Raw genomic sequence first — 18,059 nt, 5'->3', positions numbered from 1 at the left:
GCAAACAATGCTGCCAAGAAGGACTTTCTCCAGAGCTGCCCCTCCTGGTTGTCAGACCCAGAAGAATGGCCAGCAACGTGCAGAGGTCACCCTCAGGGCAGAGTAACCCATCCCGCGTCAGGGAACCTTTTCTGAAGGTAGGGAGGGGCCAGGGCTGCATCTCTGCACCCCGCTGGGTGAGGGGCTGCCCCCGCTCCAGGTGGGCCATGCTTTCCCCTGGGCTGCAGCGCCCCGGCCCGGGAACCGTCTGCCGTCTTCCTCTCTTGGTCCTGGAATCTTGTGACACGGAGCTCAGGACAGAGGAGAGATGACGTCTGGTTAACATCTCCCAGACCTGCCCCCAGAGTGCTCGTTTAGAACTGACAGGGGATGGGGCCCAAGAAACAGGTGAGTTTGGGGGCGTCAGAAAAGTCCTAGGAGCAGGGGAGAGAGGTTTAGACGTGCACATGGCTGGTCCCAGGCCTGCTGCTTCCGCACGCAGCACCGCGCACCGCGGGAGATTCATCCGCCCTCTTGCCTTCTGCGTCTTTGAGTTGGAGCAACAACCATGCTTGCACGCAGGTTGTGAGGGTTAAATGAGATGTGGATAAATATTTGGCGAAATGTCAAATACACATTTTCCACTGTTTATTTCACGGGGAGGGGGCGCCAGAAATGGAAGGAGCCGACATTCCATCCCAGGAGCTTTCTGCACTTGCTCGTATCTTAACGAGACAGTGATGGGGGAGATGCACTCAGGCCAGAAAAGCAAGTTATAGGGGCCCTGGGACAGAAAAGCGCCGGCCCCGTTCTCTGGAGAAAGATTTCCCTTCTACCCTCGGCCGGCTGAGAGCCTTTCCCCCTCACATTTCCTCAGGCCCCACGTGCGGGGAGGAGCACCAGACCCGGGGCAGGGATGGGGGCGGAGTGAGGAGGGGGACACTGAGCTGAGGAAAGAGCGGGGGAGGTCCGAACCGCAGCCTGACAGCTGGAAAGAGACCAGCAGGTGAGAACCCCGAGGGTCCCGCAGGGCGGCGGTGAGCGCTGACCCGAGCGCCGGGCAGGAGGGAAGCGGCTCCGCCGGGCCGCCCCGCCCCGCCGAGACCCCGGGAATCCGGGCCTGGGGGAGGCGGCAGCGCGGCTTCTCCGGGAGGGGGGGCAGAGCACCGCAGGCTCCCTTGTCTCTCCCTAGATGGTCCGCGCCCGCGAGCCCCTCCCGCCCCGCCGCACGAGGGCCCGGCGCGAGCTCCTCCTGCCCCTCGCGCCCTGCGAGCCGCCCGGCTTCACATCCCAAGCCCGCCGCCAGCTGGCCCCGGAGCTGCCCGCCCGCACGGAGATGAAGGCCAAGGTGCGCCAGCGAACGGCCTCCCCGTGCGGGGACGAGGCCCCGCACTCCTGGGGCTTCCACACCTGGCTGGACGCGGGGCGCCTGCCCGCCGCCTTCCGCACCAGGCCGGACAGGCCCTACGACAGCAGCGTCTGGCGCTGGCTGACGGACGCCAGGGCCCACGGCCGCCCCCCAGCGGAGGCCCCCGTGCCCCCTCCCTCCTGGATGGGCCAGAACAGCTTTGTGACCTTCATCGGCTCCACCCCTATTTTCCTGGACCCAAACAGGAAGACCCAGGTGATGCTCTGGACGGTGAAGGAGCTGAGGGAGGTGGAGAAACTCAAGCTGAGGAGTGAGGCAAGGGCGCCTCCCCTCGATGCCAATGGCAACATCCTGCCCCCAAAGACCTTCCAGAAGTAAGAAGAGCTTCTTTCTCGGGGAGCCCACCCCACCCTCCCACCCAGGCACCCTTCACTCTCTCTGATTGCTCTTTCTGATGTCCAGCTGGCCCTCTAACCTGCCCTCCTCTGGTCATTTGAAAATTAAACTCTGTCTGGATGGAGATGAGAGAAGGCGTGGAGGCCAGGGAAGGACCTCCAAGGGAAAAAGGCTTGATTTTTTTAGCTAAAATCTAGGGGATACAACTGTGTACTTAAAACACCTGCTAGGCTCCAGGGATACAGAGAAGTGTATTCAGTCCTTGCCCGCCAGGAGCTGGCAAAAGGCAGACACCTAGACACGCGTGAAAAGACAGCTACCAACACAAGCCCACGCATGCTCAGTGCCCAGAGTGTGGGACGGACAGTGGGTGTCATAAGGATGTCAGTTATTGACAGAAGGAGCCGAGAGCTGGAGGCAGGGGCTTGGATTAAAGTCCAGGCTGTGTCCCTTTGACCAATTGCTTAGTTTTTTCAGACTCAGTTCCATGCTTGATAGAAGGGGAGGGGAGATGTCGTGCCTGCCTCAGTGGGTGAACGTAGAGCAGGGGGAATGGACCCATGAAATCCCTGCACAAGAAGCAGACATTATCACAGAAATTCAGAAGAGGGAGGGGTAGGCATAGGCTGGAGCTCCCCCCGGAGGCCATCGTGAAGAGATCACATGAAGGCTGGGAAGGAGGTAAGGCTTCAGAAAGGCCGACAGGAGAGGCTGGAGGACTGGCCAGTGTGAGCAGAAGCAGGAGCGTGAAGAGGCTGTTTGAGATGGGGCATCTGAAACACAGAGAGGTCAAGTATCTTGCCCAAGTTTGCACAGCCAGTAAGTGGCAGGGCTGGGATTCGAACACAGGGAGCACAGCTCCAGGCCTGCATTCTTGACCACCATGCTCCCTGTCCCCTCCTGTCCGACTAGGGAATCAGACAAGTGCACAGCCACTGCTAATATAAAGGCAGGAGGAGAGAAACACAGTCACCATCCACAAAAAGAGCTTGGCAGCCTGCTTGGCGCACAGTCAGTGTGTGATGGTGGAGGCAGCCTGGCCCTGGAGTCGAGCAGATCTCGGCGGGGATCTGTACCAGCTCCCATGTGCTGCACGACCGCAGCCTCAGATCCCTTGGGCCTCACTCTCCTCAGGTGTGTCTTGGAGATGTACCTGGTACCCTGCAAGGTTGTCGGGAGACCAAAGGCATGGTGCCTACACGGAGAAGGGGCTCAGTATATCGTCCCCGTGAGAGAAGGACCCCGTCTCCCTGGTTGCAGCTGCAGCCCCGCCTGGGAGTGGAGAGGAAGGAATGAGTCTCAGACATGGTTCTGCTGTGGACGGAGGAGGCAGGCTTTGAGCTGGCCCTTGAAGGGTGTGTAAAGTTAACCAGGTGGGAGCAAGGAAGAGTGCAAGAAGAGGCCCACCCCGCCCCGCTGCCCCTTCAGAGCAGCTCTCAGGGCTTAGAAGAAACCCACCCCCATCAGTGAGATGCGCGTTCTGAGCAAGAGACCCGGAGGACCAGACGAGGCTGAGGCTTCAAGATGCTCATGGTCCTTCGGGGAAATAGAAGCTGTATAAGCAAACCCCGCCGCTCCCCACTCTGGGGGGACATTAGAATCACCCAGGCCTCTTTATAAAAATGTTGACATTTGAGCTCCACCCAGGAGAGTCTGACTTACCTTGCCTGGGGGGCAGCTGGGCACTGGTGTTTGTAAAAAGCCCCTCTGGATGATTCTAAAGTGCAGCCACGCCTGAGAACCTCTGATGGAAACCAAAGTCAGCACCTGGAGTGGAGATCTGCTGAGCCAGGGCAAAGCCACTGAATCACAGAGAATTTGCCACTGTTCACCTCTGTTCTGTAAAAAGCGAACGTCCCACTGTTTAACTAAATACTGACGGTCTGCAGAAAGGGGAACTGTCAACCAGTCAGAAGGCGGCAGTTCAGAGCGGGAAGAGGTCTGGGTTCATTGCGTTCACTGTGGGGAGAAGGAGCGCCGTGTTGGTGGAGGAGGTGGGGCTTGGGGGACAGCTAGAATCTGGGGGATTCCCTTACAGACCACATGTCCAAAGGACGGTCCAAAAGCCAAACAACAGTCTCACCAGCCTAACACCAAGACACACCCACAGGGTGCAGGCCATGGGGCATGGGTCAATGTCCCGGCAGGGGGAGAGCTGGGGGTCCCCACAGCCTGATGGCTCACAGCTGCTGGAAGGCAGCATCTCCTCCCCTTCCCTCCCCTGACACCTGGGTATCTCCTTTGACCTCTCCATCCTCTCCATCCCTCACCCCCTACAGGTACCGGCACATCTCAGCTGGAGGAAATTGTGAGCCCCGGGGCCTCCAGCTCATACCCAACCCACTCCCCAGTGACCTTGCCAGGAGCTGGCCCTGCCCCAACCCACTGCCTCATTACCAGGAGAAGGCGCTCACGCTGGCCTTGCTGCCCAGTGCGCCTCTGAGCCGGGACCTAGTGAGGAGTTACCAAACCCTGCTCCAGGACCAGGTGGCCTTGCCCCTCCGCCATCTCTCCAGGGCCCAGCCTGGCAGGACTTGCACAGGAAAGAGGAGACCTGGGCACGTCTAGGAGAGCCTCCAGCCGATGGAGGGCTGCGGCGGGCACGACCCCTGGGCTCCAGTGTTCTCCCCGATGCACCTCCAGCAGGAAGCCTCTGCGGGCTGCAGGACTCTGCCTTCTGGGGAACAGAGCCTGTCCACCATGCCCCCAACTTCATGTGTACCCCAGGCTCCCAGAGACGCTGCTGACAGCCTCAGTTGTTCTGTCTTCCTTGGAGGACCCTCTCATGGCAGGCGGGAGGACTAAGAGTGGTGGGTCCAGCAGGGAGGGCATGGGGATCCAGCTCCCAGGGACAGACGAGGTGTGGGGAGGGAGAAGGGGTGCAGGGTTGGGGTGGGGGAGGCGCTGGAAGAAACGTGGTCAAGACAAAGTCACCTCTGCTCTCGTAACCCATTTGGAGCAAGACTGAGATGCTCAGAACACAGGAAGCTTTTTAGGCAAAAATAACCTCTATTCCACCCTTCTCTGGGCCATTTGATGTCCAGACAAAGACCAGAAGCAACCCCAATGGGGCTTGGGGGAGCAGAGTTCAGGCCCAGGCTGTGCTAGAGGATGGGGCATCAGGTCTGAGAGAGGCCACTAGGCCTCGGTGGAGGGGACAGGAGAACAAAGTGGGACTCAAGGTAAAAGTCACAGCATCATCTTGGGGCATGGGCCCTGTGCGACTGATGACCCCAGAGGCCTCAGCCTTGGTGGCAGAGGGACCAGAGACACGTGGCCTCAGATGGAGGCAGGCAAGCCTCAGGGGTCAGAAGGGTGCTGTCCAGCTGGGGTGGAGAGTCCAGGGGAGGGGCAGTGGGGCGTGTCCAGACAGGGAGCAGTGGCCGGGGCCCGCCTCCCCTCCCCCGCCCCATCACAGCCACTGCTGGGCTTCTCCTGGCCTTGGCCCATTGCCTTCTTTGCCCGCTTTCTCAAGCCCTGCAAGAATCACCTGGGACTCACCACCACCAGGTTCCAGTCCTGGTTTAACTGCGAATTAGTTGTGCCCCATGGGAAGGTCGTCCCTCCCTGTCCTCATCTGCACCGTGGGAGCCCCTGGGGCATAAAGAAGAGGAATAAGTGAAAGAAGCAGGTGAAGTAGCTGCAAAGTGCCCGGCCCAGGGTAGGCCCGCCCTAAACGCAGCTGTCCATCTTCACCCACGGGAAAAAGGAATACACTTCTAGTGGAAGACACGGGACACAAAAAGCTGCGAATCGTGTGATCCGTTTCTGTGACTCATCCAGAGCAGGCGAATCCGTGGAGACAGAAGGTGAACTGGTGAGTCAGTGGTGGCCAGGTGCTGGGGGCATCGTCGGCACTGGCTGCCTCATGGCGCTGGGTTTTCTCTTGCGGTGACGCGAATAGTCTAGAACTAGATAGACCTGGTGGTCGCACAACAAAACACCACTGGATTGTACACTTTACTGGTGGTCAGTTTCATGTGAATTGCATCTCAATTAAAAATAGAGTAAATAGGGTATGTATAGAGAGTTTCCAAAGTTCCTTCTAGTCCCGAATCTACAATTCTGTGCTACGGTCCTTCTCCCCACGGCTTGGGGGCCGGTGGGGAGGCCCGGAGCGGAGGGGTGCAGGAGAGTCTCCCGAAAGCTCCGGCTGGGGGTGACGCTGGAACACGCCCATTCTCCCCACGCTGGGTTGGGGATGACAGTGGGAAGGAGGGGGTCCTTTCCTCGGGTCCCAGCAGGGCAGAGCGGGGCAGGCCGCTGGGAAGCCAGTGTTTGAATGGTGACTGAGCCCCCTGGAGTGGTGATCTGCTCCAGGCCATGGAGCCAGGCCGTCTCTGCCATCCTGGTGCAGCCAGGACTCCAGGGCATGTGCTGTCATCCCGCCCGTCATGCCTGGGTCTCATCACGCGCGCCAAGAGAAGCCCAGGGGATACTAAGAGGGTTAATATGAAGTTTGGGGTTGGGGGGTGGGAGGGAGGAGGTCATTGGAATCTTCAGAGAAATCCTCCCACTCTCTGGCCTGGATCTGGGAGGGCAGAGAGGCAAGCACAGACGCCCGCCTTGCCCACCCAGGCCAGCCTCCCGGATCCCAGCACAGAGGCTTGAGGGTTGCTTCTGGGTCCTCCCCTCCCCTCCTTAACCTCCCTCTACCTCAGCAGGCTTGGTCTCACCCGTCGGTGGCTGAGGCCAGGTTAGGTTCCTGAGCGGCTGGGGCCTGAGGAAGGGCAGGGGCTGGTGAGGCTGTAAGCCGGGGTCTGGAAGCCCCTAGGGGAGGTGCAGGGCCAGCCAGTCATGCATCTCATCTGGCTGTCTGCAGGGTGGTCCCCTCTAATTGCCGGGACTTACCACTGCTCCCTGAGTCAGAGCCATGATCCTCTGCCCAGGTCCCTCCCTGGGGCCCAGGCCGCCCGGATTCACCTCTGCCCTCCCCGGGCCCTGCTGGCCTCTGGTTTCCACTCCCCGCTGACCCACTTGCTCGAGCCCTTGGCCTTCCTGCTTCTCTTCCACCTCTGAGCCTCCCCTGGTCGTGCCGTCCCCTCAGCCACATACACCTCCTCACCCAATAGAAATAGCTGCCATTGCCCATTGCCCATTACATGTAGTGATTTCTGCGACTATTCCCAGAGCTGCCCAGCTCATGTTCGTCTCAAGCCGACACACTCGCTGCAGGTCCTGGGGCAGGGCCTCCCAAAGGCCCGCCTGTAAGACGAAGCTGCTGCCTCCTGGCGCTGCTCACATTCCAGGTGGGAGCTCTGAAGTGTGGCTTCCCTAAGCCCAGTATGGCTTCCACTGGGCGGCCACTGACCACTGACCCTAGTCAGCACCACAGGCTTCCAGGACAACAGTCGGTGGCTTCTTCCTTTTTTTTTTTTTAAAGGTTTTTTTTTTTTTTGGGAATTTTTTTAGCAGGGAGGGAGGTAATTATGTCAATTTATGTATTTATTTATTTAATGGGGGTACTGGGACTTGAACCCAGGACCTCGTGCATGCTAAGCATGAACTCTACCCCCGGACCCTCCCACCAGATTGCACATTGTTTCAGTTTTACGGGTGAGGAAGTGGATTCCAAAGGTCCAACACCTCACGCAGTCACCCAGCCAGCAGGTGATGGAGCTGGAGCGCCTGACTGGGCCTGTCTGAGGCCGATATCCTGTGCTCAGCCTGCTTTCATCCACAGAGGCAAACACTCCACCTGTCTGTGCCTTGGTCTTGTTGTCCATGAAATAGAAGAAAATCAAATGTAGAGGGTGGCCCCAGCCTGGTGGTCTTTAGAAGATCTAGCCTTTTGAGGGCCGAGGTAGTGTGATACATTTCAAGACTGGCACAGGCCTTCTGGGAGCCTTGCTGGACAGGAGAATTCTGGAAAACAGCTTCATTCCTGTCTTCAGCAGATCTGACGGGGCCAGAGGAGAAAGCCTGAAATAGCGCTGGCTGCCCTCACCCTCCACAGGCTCAGGGGAGCTGTTTGTTTAGCTCTGAATAGCCCACTCTGAAGAATATTCTGGGAATGTCCTTATGTGGCAGGGCCTTTGACCAGACGATTTCCCAGTGCCAAATGAACCCTCCACCCGATCCCTGACATCAGCGATGAGAACGGCACTGTTCAGCCTCTTTCTTCTGGAAACGTGTAAAGATATTTAAAGGCATGAAAGGTTATCCCGAGGAAGGTGGGACCGTATTCACTTCCATCTCTACTGAGAATTGGACAAGAGGGCAGGGATTCTGAATACAGCTACAGGGATTTAGGTTAGATATCAGGAAGAACTTCCTGATAAAGTGAAGAGAGGCTGGAGTCGATTATGCCAGGTCCCAGGGAACAAGCTATGAATCTATTTAGATCAGTGCAATCCAACAGAAATATAATGGAGCCATACATGTAACTTCAAAAGTTTTAGTTGCCATATTAAAAAGGCAAAAAGAAGCAGGTGATGTTAATTTTTATAACATGATTTATTTAACCCAACAGATCCAAAATATTATAAATATTAAAATACTATAATCAACATAAAAATAATGAATGAGATAGTTCAAACTGTTTTTTGGGATTATTTTCACAATCAAGTGTGTATTTCACACTTACAGCATGTCTCAGTTCAAACCTGCCACGTCTGCGGTGCTCAGTCAGCACTTGTGGCCAGTGGCTACTGTAGCCCTCAGCCTGAGCCTGAAATTGCTAAAGACTGTCAACACCCAATGGCAGATCCAAGGTGTGGCCTGGTTTTACCTAAAGGCAGAAAGTTCTCTAGAAGGCCTGAGGACCTATGAGGGTGAAGGTCAGGAGAGCCTTACCTTCTGGATGCCTCCCAGCCTTCCCTGTTGCCCTCCCCGGCAATTCCTAGAACCCACCCAGCAGTGCTCTGTGCTCCCTTTCAGTAGAGGGAACCCTGATCCCCCATCTGTCAGATGCAGGGTTTGATGACTTGTTTCCCCTGGCGGGAAGAGCACCGCCCAAGGGAGCAAGGAAAAGGGTTCTGTCCTGGGGTGGACGAGTTGCTCTGTTCTCTCCACAGCAGGACACAATGCCCTTTACCCTGGACAGTCCAACATCTAGAATTAGACGTCCAAGATCAAGGTGTTGGCAGGACTGGTCTCTCCCTTCCTCCCTCCCTCCCTTCCCTCCTTCCTCCCTCCCTCCCTCCTCCACTTTCTTTCTTACTGAAGTAGAGTTGATTTACAATGTTGTGTCAGTTTCTGATGTACAGCAGAGTGATTCAGTTATACACATACATATATATTCTTTTTCAGATTCTTTTCCATTACAGGTTCTTACAAGATACTGAATATAGTTCCCTGTGCTCTACAGCAGGACCTTGTTGTTTATCTATTCTGTACATAGTAGTTTCTATCTGCTAATCCTAAACTCATAATTTATCCCTCCCCAACGCTTTCCCCTTTGGTAACTGTAATCTGTATGTTTGAATTTTCATATTTTTTAAGCACCAGGACTCCAGGAGCCTTACATAAAGGAGAGGGGGAAGCTTGGGCCCTACTTGTGGGGAGATTCAGAGCTGCTCTGGCCCCCTGGAATCCAGAACCCAGAATAAATGAGCTAAGGACACTGAAAGGCTGAGGCCCAGAAAGGGGGAGGCCCTCCTGTTGAGGGAGAAGATGTGAGGCTGCCCTTCTCTGTTTTGAACCTAGTATTGGCCTGTACCCCAAGCCTGGGGCTGAAGAGCACCCCAGGTGGACACAGTGGGGCAACCCGGGAGACTGGGAGGGTGTGCGCACGCACACACGCGCACACACACACACACACACACACTCCTGCATCCCACACATGCCCCAGGCACGCAGGCTGCCGCCCCCGCGCACTGACACACACCTCCTTTCAGACAACCTGGCACGGACATCCTGACAGTTTACAGCTGCCGGCACACCCCCGCATACACACACTACACACACACACACACACACACACACACACACACACACACACACACACACAGCGCTGCCACCGCCCACTCCTGCCAGGACCCCGTCAGGAGACGCCACAGAGCCCGCCGGCCCTCCCTCTCCTCCAGCGCTGGGTTTTTCCAGCCGGAGCCCTGCTCCCTCTGCTGCGATCTCTGGAAACTGGTGTCTGACGCGGCTGCTCCTGCATCTTACTTATTTATTTCCTCTTCTCTTCCCACCGCCGCCTGAGACCCCCTGGTTGAGAGCTGCAGCTGGGGAAGGGAGGCAGAGAGGATGGAGGGGAGGACCACCGCAGGGGCCATGAGCACCAGGCCGGAGGCCCCGAGGGAGGAGGGAGACTCCGGGAGCGGGGGACGGGAGGCAGAGCTGCGGGGCCGAGCCCAGCTGAGCCAGCAGCGCCGGCTCAGACAGGCCACCCAGTTCCTGCACAAGGACTCGGCCGACCTGCTCCCCCTGGACAGCCTCAAGAGGCTCGGCACCTCCAAGGACTGGGTGAGGCAGCCCTCTCCCCCCAACCCCTGGGAAGCTCGGGTCCCCCCACCTCCTCCCCCAGGAAGGTGCAGACCCCAAGCCTGCACACCCACCTCCCTGCCCAGTCCCTCCTGGAGGGCTCACCTTGGCCATGGCCAAGCTCCTCACAGGGGCTGCTCCCTCGGCTTGGTGGCTCTGGCGGACCCTTTCTCATTGCTCAGCTCCCCCAGAGAGCCCAAGGCTTGTCTGTGCTGGTTAGAGCCGAGGCTTCCGGGGACTGGGAGCCTCCTGGAGCAGAGCAGCCTGGAGGACTGGCCAGTTTAGGGTTGCGGCTTCCCTCTGCCCCAAACCACAGGTCCCCAAACACAAGGTCTGGGTGTTGATTGCTTTCCCCCTCGTCCTTGCCAGAACCCAGGGTCTCACCTGGCTCCCGCCTGGGGCGCTGGGCCTCCTGAGGGCCCCGGAGCGCCTTCCCTCCCGGGGGCAGGGGCCCTTCCAGCTCCTTTCCCTCATCCCCCTGCAGCAGCCACAGCCGCTGAGGGGTGGGTGGGTTGGGGGCAGCTGCGTTTACTCATTCCCCATGGAGAGAGGGAGGGGCTGAGAGGTGGCTGCTTCGGAGCCAGGGTGCTTGGGCTCAGACCCTGGCTCTGGCCTTTAGCAACGTGGGAAACAATGCAACTCTGTCTCTGAGCCTCGGTTTCTTCATCTGTTACATGAGGATAAAATGAACAGCATCTGCCTCGTAGGGCTGCTGTGGGGTGCAGGAGCTGATTCCTGGAAAGGACTCAGAACGGTGCCTGGCTAACAGGAAGCACCGTCTAAAGACAGTTACTCCTCCAGCTTCTATTCCATTTGGCCTGAGAAAGTAAGCTCCTCAGGGTCCCGAGAAGGTGGAATGGCTCTGGCCTCTGGCTCAGGCAAGGAGCCAGGCTTTGGCAGGAAGGTTTGGGAGCACCCAACTCCCTCCTTCATCTCCTGGTCAGGGGTCTGAGAGGAGGGACTCCTGAAACCTAAGAGGCATGAACCATTTCCGGGAGCCTCGGCCACTCCTGCAGGCCCTCTCCCTGGAAACCTGGAGCCAGATGCAGCCCCTCACTGCCTTCCTGAACCAGCCCTGCCTTTCCTTATTCGTCCCAGGAACCACCCCCCCACACACACCCAGCAGCCCCCCACCAAGGGGAAAAGTGACCAGAATGAGATCTCAATTCAGAGAACCTCCTTGCAAACAGCCAGCACAGCTGAGAAAATGACGGATCTGGGAAGCAGGTTCCTTGGCTTTCAGTGGCTAGGAAATTACAGCCTCCACCCTCCTGGGCCCATCCTATGTCTGTGTGGCCCTGGGGAAGATGCTCTATCAACACTGCCATCCCCTGAGCTCTCCCAACTCCGGTAGTCACCTTATGTGGCTTAGGGAGTGAGGACACAGCAGTTGGGAGGAGCCAAGTCCCCGTCCCTGGGACAGCTCTGGGGCAAACTGCAGAGTGTGTGTGTTGGGGGGGGGGGTCGGGGGGGGCTGGGTCTGAGCCTACATCCTTCGTGGGAAAGGTGGGAGGAGAGCTGGGAACCACAGAGCTCACTGCCCTTTTCCCAGAGCTGGATCCCCTGCTGGCAGCCTCAAGGGCCTCATTAAGCCAAGGGTAGAAAAACAATCCCAGGCTCCCAAGGAGAGAGGGCAGGTGGGGAAGCATGCGTGGAGGCCAGGGGGAAACAGTCACTGTTCAGTAAGCATGTATTGAGTGCCTACTATAAAGCCGAGCCGAGCCCTGGGATAGAAAGAGGGATGAGGTGCAGACCTGACCTCAAGGGCAGATTATATCTGTGGGAAGCAGGGCAAAGGCGGCCAAGAGATGAATGGGATGCTGCCCTGCTGGTGTGTGGAGGGAAGAGGGCAAAGAGGTCAGAGCGGGCTTCCTGGACGAGGCACTCCCAGCATGAACCTGGACTGTCAGACTTAAAAGAAAAACCTCTCTCCAAATAAAGAGCAGACCCTGAACAAGTGTGTTGAGCCAGTCACCCAGTCAGGCCTGGAGAAGGGTGAGAAGAGGCTTCAGGAGGAGGGGTGAGCAGGGGCAGAGGCGTGGAGGCGAAGGGCAGCCTGGGCCGGGCAGAGCGAGCAGGGGCGCTGGGGCAGATGTGCAGTGGTCAGGTCACCTGGGCTGTCACCACCAGGTAAGCAAGGTGGGGAGGTGGGGCTCTGATGCATTTTAAGCAGGGGAGAGACCGCCGTAGTTCGGAGTGTTTCTTTGTGCTCCTCAAACTTCAGCGTGCACCCGGGCCATCGGGGCCTCTTGCTAAGCAAGCTTCTGGTTCAGTAGGTCACGAATTGCACTGCTAACAGGCCTTCAAGTGACACTGAAGGTGCTGATTTGAGCGCTGCACTTAGAGTCCAAAGAATTTTAGGGACTCACTTGCTTTGAGCAGGTGGATTTGAGAGGCGGGTTCTTATGTACTTAGGAGGTGTCTGGGGACCCAGGAGAGCTGTGCTGACGTGAGAACAGAGCAGTGACAGAAAGGGGCGGGAGGACTATTACCACAGGAGGTGAAACTGGTGGAATTCAGGAAGTGGCTGGACAGGGCTGGGGGGTCTGCGGGGGGAGGAAACTGCGGGTGACTCCCGACTTCTTAGTTTAGGAAACTTGGACTTTTTTCCTTTATTGTTTGTTCCTGTTACTTTGACTTCTTTTCATCACATCATTAACCCTGGGATCTGCACCCCACAGAAGGGTGGGGTCCGAAGAAGAAAAAAAGAAAGTGTGTCCCCAGAAATATGTGTTGTAGACCCGAGACAGAATTCCTCACACCTCCCCTCATAATACTAGTGCCTGAAATGTCCCGCCAGCCAATAGGTCAGTCTAACCTAGACAGACCATTTCTCCATTGCTGAGCTATCTATTGGGGTCCCGGAAAAACAGCACGATTTGATACTGGGGTTCACTCGGCTGTAACGGTCTGACTGCTGGGATCCTCGGGGAATCTCGCTCCCAAGAAACTCCAGACTGGGCAGGGCTGGGGAGAAGAGCCTGCGATTTGTGCGGGGTCGGGGGAGGGGGGCGGAATGAGCAGCCTGCACACCTGCGCTTAGCATCTTCATTGCTTTCTGATGGAGCCAGCAGCCACACAGTGTGATCCAGAGACGCCTGGTGGAGGGGACCCAGAGTCATGCTCAGGGGGAGTCTCCCCTGGTGCAGGCCCTGATTCACGGCCAGGAGGGCAGGAGGAGGACCAGCAAGACAGAGAGGCCAGCTCTTCTGGTCAACTGCAAGGTGAGACAGCCTCCTGGGACCGGCTCCCCTCACCCACTCTCCTTCCCGCCTGGTAGTGGGGGAAGAGCGGGGAGCTAAGGCACCACCACCCCCAGCCTGGGTCTGGAATTTTTTCACTCCTTACCTCACGGGCCTTCCCTTTGCACGACTCCCTTCCCTTGATCCAAGTAGAATCTTTAAAGGTTGAGTGTGTGCCACACACAAGGGCATGCACAGGTGGGTAAGGCAGCCCCTCCCAGGAAAGTACATGTGCTCTCGGGAGCTGTCCAACCCCCCAGGCAACACAGAGCCCCTCCTGACACGAGCCGGCTCCCGCTGCCCGTCTTTGCTCAGCGCCCCCTCCACCTGCTGACCTTCATCCTGTGTCCACGTTCCGTGATCCTTCAAGCCTCAGATGTCCCCTCCTCCTTGAAAGCTCTCCTGACTTCCCTAGCGGAAGAGCCTTTCCTCCCTCTCAACATCTCAGGCTCTTTACTCACAACCCACAGACCTTACAACTCCCTCCCGTGCACCAGTGACCACACCCCCACCCTCCTAGAGAGCAGCCTTCCACAACAGGTCCCCGCACAGCGGGTGCTCAGCGAACGAGTGCAATGAGAAAATGACATGGTTTGTGGTACCCAAGTGCAAACTAAAACGTCTGTATTTATCTAAAAGGAAGCAACTGGCCTTCCTTTGCCTGCAGGGGTGAGCCTCTGCTACCAGCATCTAACGTTCTAGTGGGGACCACGCCTTCCCATCCTCCTTCATTCCCAATCCGGTTCCCTTAATCCTCCCTTAACTGGAGGCCCTGGGCCTCCCAAGCACCCCTCCACTTCCAGTCGAACCCTTCCCAGACGCAGGCACTCGCCTCGTGTGGCTCCACTTCCTTTCCTGATTCGGTATCTGACCGAGCTCTGCCTCAACCGTGAGTCCCGTAAGCGTCACTTTTAAAGAGTCAGTTGCTTCTCTTCACTCACTTCTGAAAGGGACTCATCAGGGGCTGGGAAAGGTGACAGAGCCAGCGCCCAGCCCATTCTCCCGGGGACTCACCGAGTGCCCCCTCCCCTTTCTCAGTGCCAGGACCAGGTGCTTAGGGTGGCCGTGGACACTGGCACCGACTACAATCAGATCTCCGCGGGATGCCTCAGCCGCCTGGGGTGAGTGAGGCCCAAAAGCATGGATGCGGGGCTTCTTTTTGGGGTGAAAATATTCTGAAATTAGAGTGATGGTTCCTAACTCTGTTTTATACTTTAAAAGGGTGACTTTCATGGTATATGAACTGTATCTCAATAAAGCTGTTATTTAAAAAAAAAAGAATTGATGGGGCTCTGGCAGAGAAGACAGGATTTAGACCCCATGTGGGACCAGCAGTTGGCTAAGAACCCAAGTGTGGTGGGGAGGGACATTAGCTGGAGGGGTGGGGGTGGGGGGTGGGGGCTGTGGTGGCCACAAGCCTTGCTTCCTGACCACAGGTTAGGGAAGAGGGCCCTAAAAGCCCCAGGTGGGGACCTGGCCCCTGGGCCCCCAGCCCAGGTGGAGCAGCTGGAGCTACAGCTAGGCCAGGAGACTGTGGCATGCTCCGCTCGGGTGGTGGGTAAGTCCTCTCCCCATTGGCAGCCCAGCGTCCCACCTCTCCTACGTTCCTCTCCTGGGGGGGCAAAGGCAGAGCCTCTCACCCCTGCCAGCACCAGACGAAATGTCCCCAAAGATGTGCTCGTCATCCTCAAGATTCTCAGGCCTGGGAGGGGTGGGCAGAGAGGGGGCGAGGGCTGACGGGACAGCAGTGACCTGGGGGCACCCTCCAGCTTCTTGTTTTCAAATGGTTCCTGCAGATGTGGAGAGTCCTGAACTCTGTCTTGGGCTGCAAACTCTGCTCGCTCTCAAGGTAAGGAGGATGCTTACACTGGCAGCCACACCGGGGACCTGACCCAGAGGGCTGGGAAAAAGAGATAGAGGAGACACAGGTGTGGATGCACGGGTTGGCCTCTGATGAGACTTGGAGATGTGGGATTTCACTCTCACTTCCTTGGAGGTTCCTTATTTGCCCACAAGTAACCGATACGGAGAACTGGGTCCCTCCCAGACAGACAGCAGTCCAGGTGAAAGGAAACGGGGAGGAACAGGGAGCAGGGGGTGGGAAGGGGAGGCGGTTAACCGCCAGTAAGCGCACCTCCCCCTGCAGTGCTGCATCGACCTGGAACGCGGCGTGCTGCGGCTGAGAGCCCCCTTCTCTGAGCTGCCTTTCCTGCCTCTGCACCCAGAGCCTGGCCAGTGACCGCTGCCCGGCTGGTCCCCAGGGGGAAGCTGCTTGCTTTAGGGGAAGAGCTGTCAGGGGGATGGGGCATCGCTAGAGCCAGGTAGCTGGGGACTACTGTGTCTGTCCCTTTTGTCACCACCCTGACCCCGCTGTCCCATTGCCCTGCTGGCCACACTCCTGCTTCTCAGCGCCCACCCTACCCCCCAGGGAGGAGTGTCTCTAGAGACAGCCTGTGACCTCAGGGTTCGGGTTTCCGTTCAGTCTCACCCCCTCCCAAGAAGAGCAGAGCCAGAGCTGGTTCTGGGCTGGGCACTGGGCAGGGTAGGAGTGGCCTGAGTCCGCAGCTGCAGCCTGCGGCTGTCCCCTCCTGCCCCATCCACCCGAACACCCTTGAGGCCTTCACCCCACGTGCTCACGCCACCTTCTGGGGCTGGTCGTCCCCACTGGACGCCCCTCACTGCCCGGGTCCCTGGCCCTGCTGGGGCCCCCTTTCTGATCTGTGCACGGTGGCCCGCAGGCAAGTGGGACAGAAAGGGTCAGCGCACACGGCAGGGAGTCGGTGGAGGACTCAGGCCCAAAGGCCGAGGGCTTTCGCCAGCTGCCTTCTCTGTGGCCGCGCACACCTGGAGCGGTTGTCATTTGATCACCCCGCACAAACACTGGATGTACCGTTAAGTTACGCCAGATACTCATCCTCCACCTGCTTCCTCAGCCGCTGGGCCCCTGCACTTTGGGGTGCATGTGAAGAGCCGCCCCCCAGGGCTAACAGAATGGTGGGATCGTCAGTACCAAGACCCAACCTGACCTGTATTCCTCTTTATTTCTAGACGTTCCACCTCATTAGACCCACCCCTTCCTTCTCTGTGGGCTCCTCAGCTTCAGCTGGTCTTCTCTGGCATCCGTGGCTTTCTCCCCACCCCTCCACCCCCACCTTGAGCCCAGTAAACACACAAGGAGGCTCTGTGACCTTTACTGCAGGTGAAGAGAAGAGCCCAGACCTTAAGGGGCCAAGGCCCCGAGCATTTCCGTCTGGCTGGTTCGAATCTCTCTAATCACAGATTAGGGGGAGATGGAGACAGTGGCGGAACTAACCTGGCTGGGGAACCAGGGCCCTCGGACCTGGAGTAGATCAGATCAGAGAAGAGCCAGGGTTGGCCCCGAGACACCGGGCCTTACCTTTCTCAGTGGAGTCCCTGTGCCCACGGGCAGGCGAGGGGCTCACTGGCACAGGGGTGAGAGCGCGTGGCCCCTCCCTGCCGGGCTGTGCCCTCTGCTCTCCTGGGTCTCACCCTGCTCCTCTCCCTTCTGCCTCTCGCCGCTTCTGCAGCTGCAGACCCCAGGCCCAGGGAAGCCTCGGCTCAGCGCTTCTCTGCTTCTCTATTTGAATAAACACCTGTTTCTCTAAGCCACTGTCCTCTGCTTCTCAGACACTGAACAAGGAGTCCGTCCTGACTCCCTTTCAGGAGGAAATGTGACTGTGGACCTTCCCCTGGGCTGACCCATCTGGCTCGGGGTCTGTATAATCAAGAGCAATGCCTTCAAACTCCTCTATATTTATTTTTGGGGGGAGATAATTAGTTTACTTACTTAATAGAGGTGCTGAGGACTGGACCCAGGACCTCATGCATGCTAGGCACGTGCTCCGCCGAGTTCTACCCTCTCCTCAAGCTCCCCTAAACACAACTCTCAGCAGAAAGCATCTTCTAAGTCACACTCAGTACACACACGCACCAACAAGCAGAACGCAACAGTGCTTCCCCATCCTGTGCGCAATATACTGATGTTTTCTACCTTACTTCAGTCTGCCTCCCTGATCCAAAAAATGCCAACCACCACCCACCAAAGGATCCCAACCTACAGTCTGAAAACCACTGATTCAGAGCACAGGGGTCAAAAGCAGAAGGGATATGAACGGCCCGATTCTGACTGTGGCCTGCATTACAAGCCGGCATCAGGCTGTAAACGTCTCCTGTCTTAGAGACAAGGATGAGTTTTGGGGGAAATGGGAGCAAGGCCTGGGAAGCTACACGGTACTTGAAGAACACAGCAAAACGAGGAAGTGCTGACCTGGTTTCCCAGGTGAAGAGAGGAAAATCATCTCAGGGTCGGTGGGATGTGGTAAGACGACATGGTAAATTGTCCTGAGAGACCCCTCAGAAAGAAAACAAACGCAGACGTTCCCCGACCTACGGTTTTTTTTTTTTTTTTTTTACTTTATGATGGAACAAAAGCAATACGCACAATGCAGTAGAAAGGGCACTATGGGTTTTGATCTTCCCCAGCTAGCGACACAAGGTCCGGTCCCCTCTCGTGATGCTCAGCAGAGCGCACAGCCCCCAGGCAGCCCCTGACCGTGAGGGTGAACCACCTACACACTCGGAACCATCCTGTACCCAGACAACCCTCTGTTTTCACTGTCAGT

General features: G+C 57.5%; 2 protein-coding genes across 3 annotated transcripts; both read left to right on the top strand.

Moving 5' to 3' along the window:
* Nucleotide 1: 1 nt before the first annotated feature.
* TEX52 (testis expressed 52) lies at nucleotides 2–13,382 on the top strand. 2 transcript variants are annotated; one of them, XM_074357424.1, is made up of 4 exons: nucleotides 2–137; nucleotides 1,172–1,722; nucleotides 4,024–5,561; nucleotides 13,246–13,382. In XM_074357424.1, the coding sequence occupies exons 1-3, from the start codon at nucleotides 66–68 to the stop codon at nucleotides 4,310–4,312; spliced, it is 912 nt and encodes a 303-aa protein (XP_074213525.1). In that variant the 5' UTR covers nucleotides 2–65; the 3' UTR covers nucleotides 4,313–5,561; nucleotides 13,246–13,382. The 2 variants fall into 2 exon arrangements, with proteins under 2 accessions (XP_074213525.1, XP_074213526.1); XM_074357425.1 differs by lacking the exon at nucleotides 13,246–13,382 and having other exon boundaries at nucleotides 1,172–3,683; nucleotides 4,024–4,156.
* On the top strand, nucleotides 9,172–16,602 carry NRIP2 (nuclear receptor interacting protein 2). The gene is made up of 6 exons (XM_074357426.1): nucleotides 9,172–10,156; nucleotides 13,246–13,398; nucleotides 14,455–14,537; nucleotides 14,853–14,974; nucleotides 15,213–15,265; nucleotides 15,563–16,602. The coding sequence occupies exons 1-6, from the start codon at nucleotides 9,938–9,940 to the stop codon at nucleotides 15,653–15,655; spliced, it is 723 nt and encodes a 240-aa protein (XP_074213527.1). The 5' UTR covers nucleotides 9,172–9,937; the 3' UTR covers nucleotides 15,656–16,602.
* The last annotated feature ends 1,457 nt before the right edge of the window (nucleotides 16,603–18,059 follow it).

The sequence above is a fragment of the Camelus bactrianus genome, chromosome 34 (genome assembly GCF_048773025.1).
Source record: "Camelus bactrianus isolate YW-2024 breed Bactrian camel chromosome 34, ASM4877302v1, whole genome shotgun sequence".
Classification (NCBI taxonomy): domain Eukaryota; kingdom Metazoa; phylum Chordata; class Mammalia; order Artiodactyla; family Camelidae; genus Camelus; species Camelus bactrianus.
The sequence above is the reverse complement of the archived record's forward strand: the minus strand, read 5'-3'. Positions and strand labels throughout refer to the sequence as shown.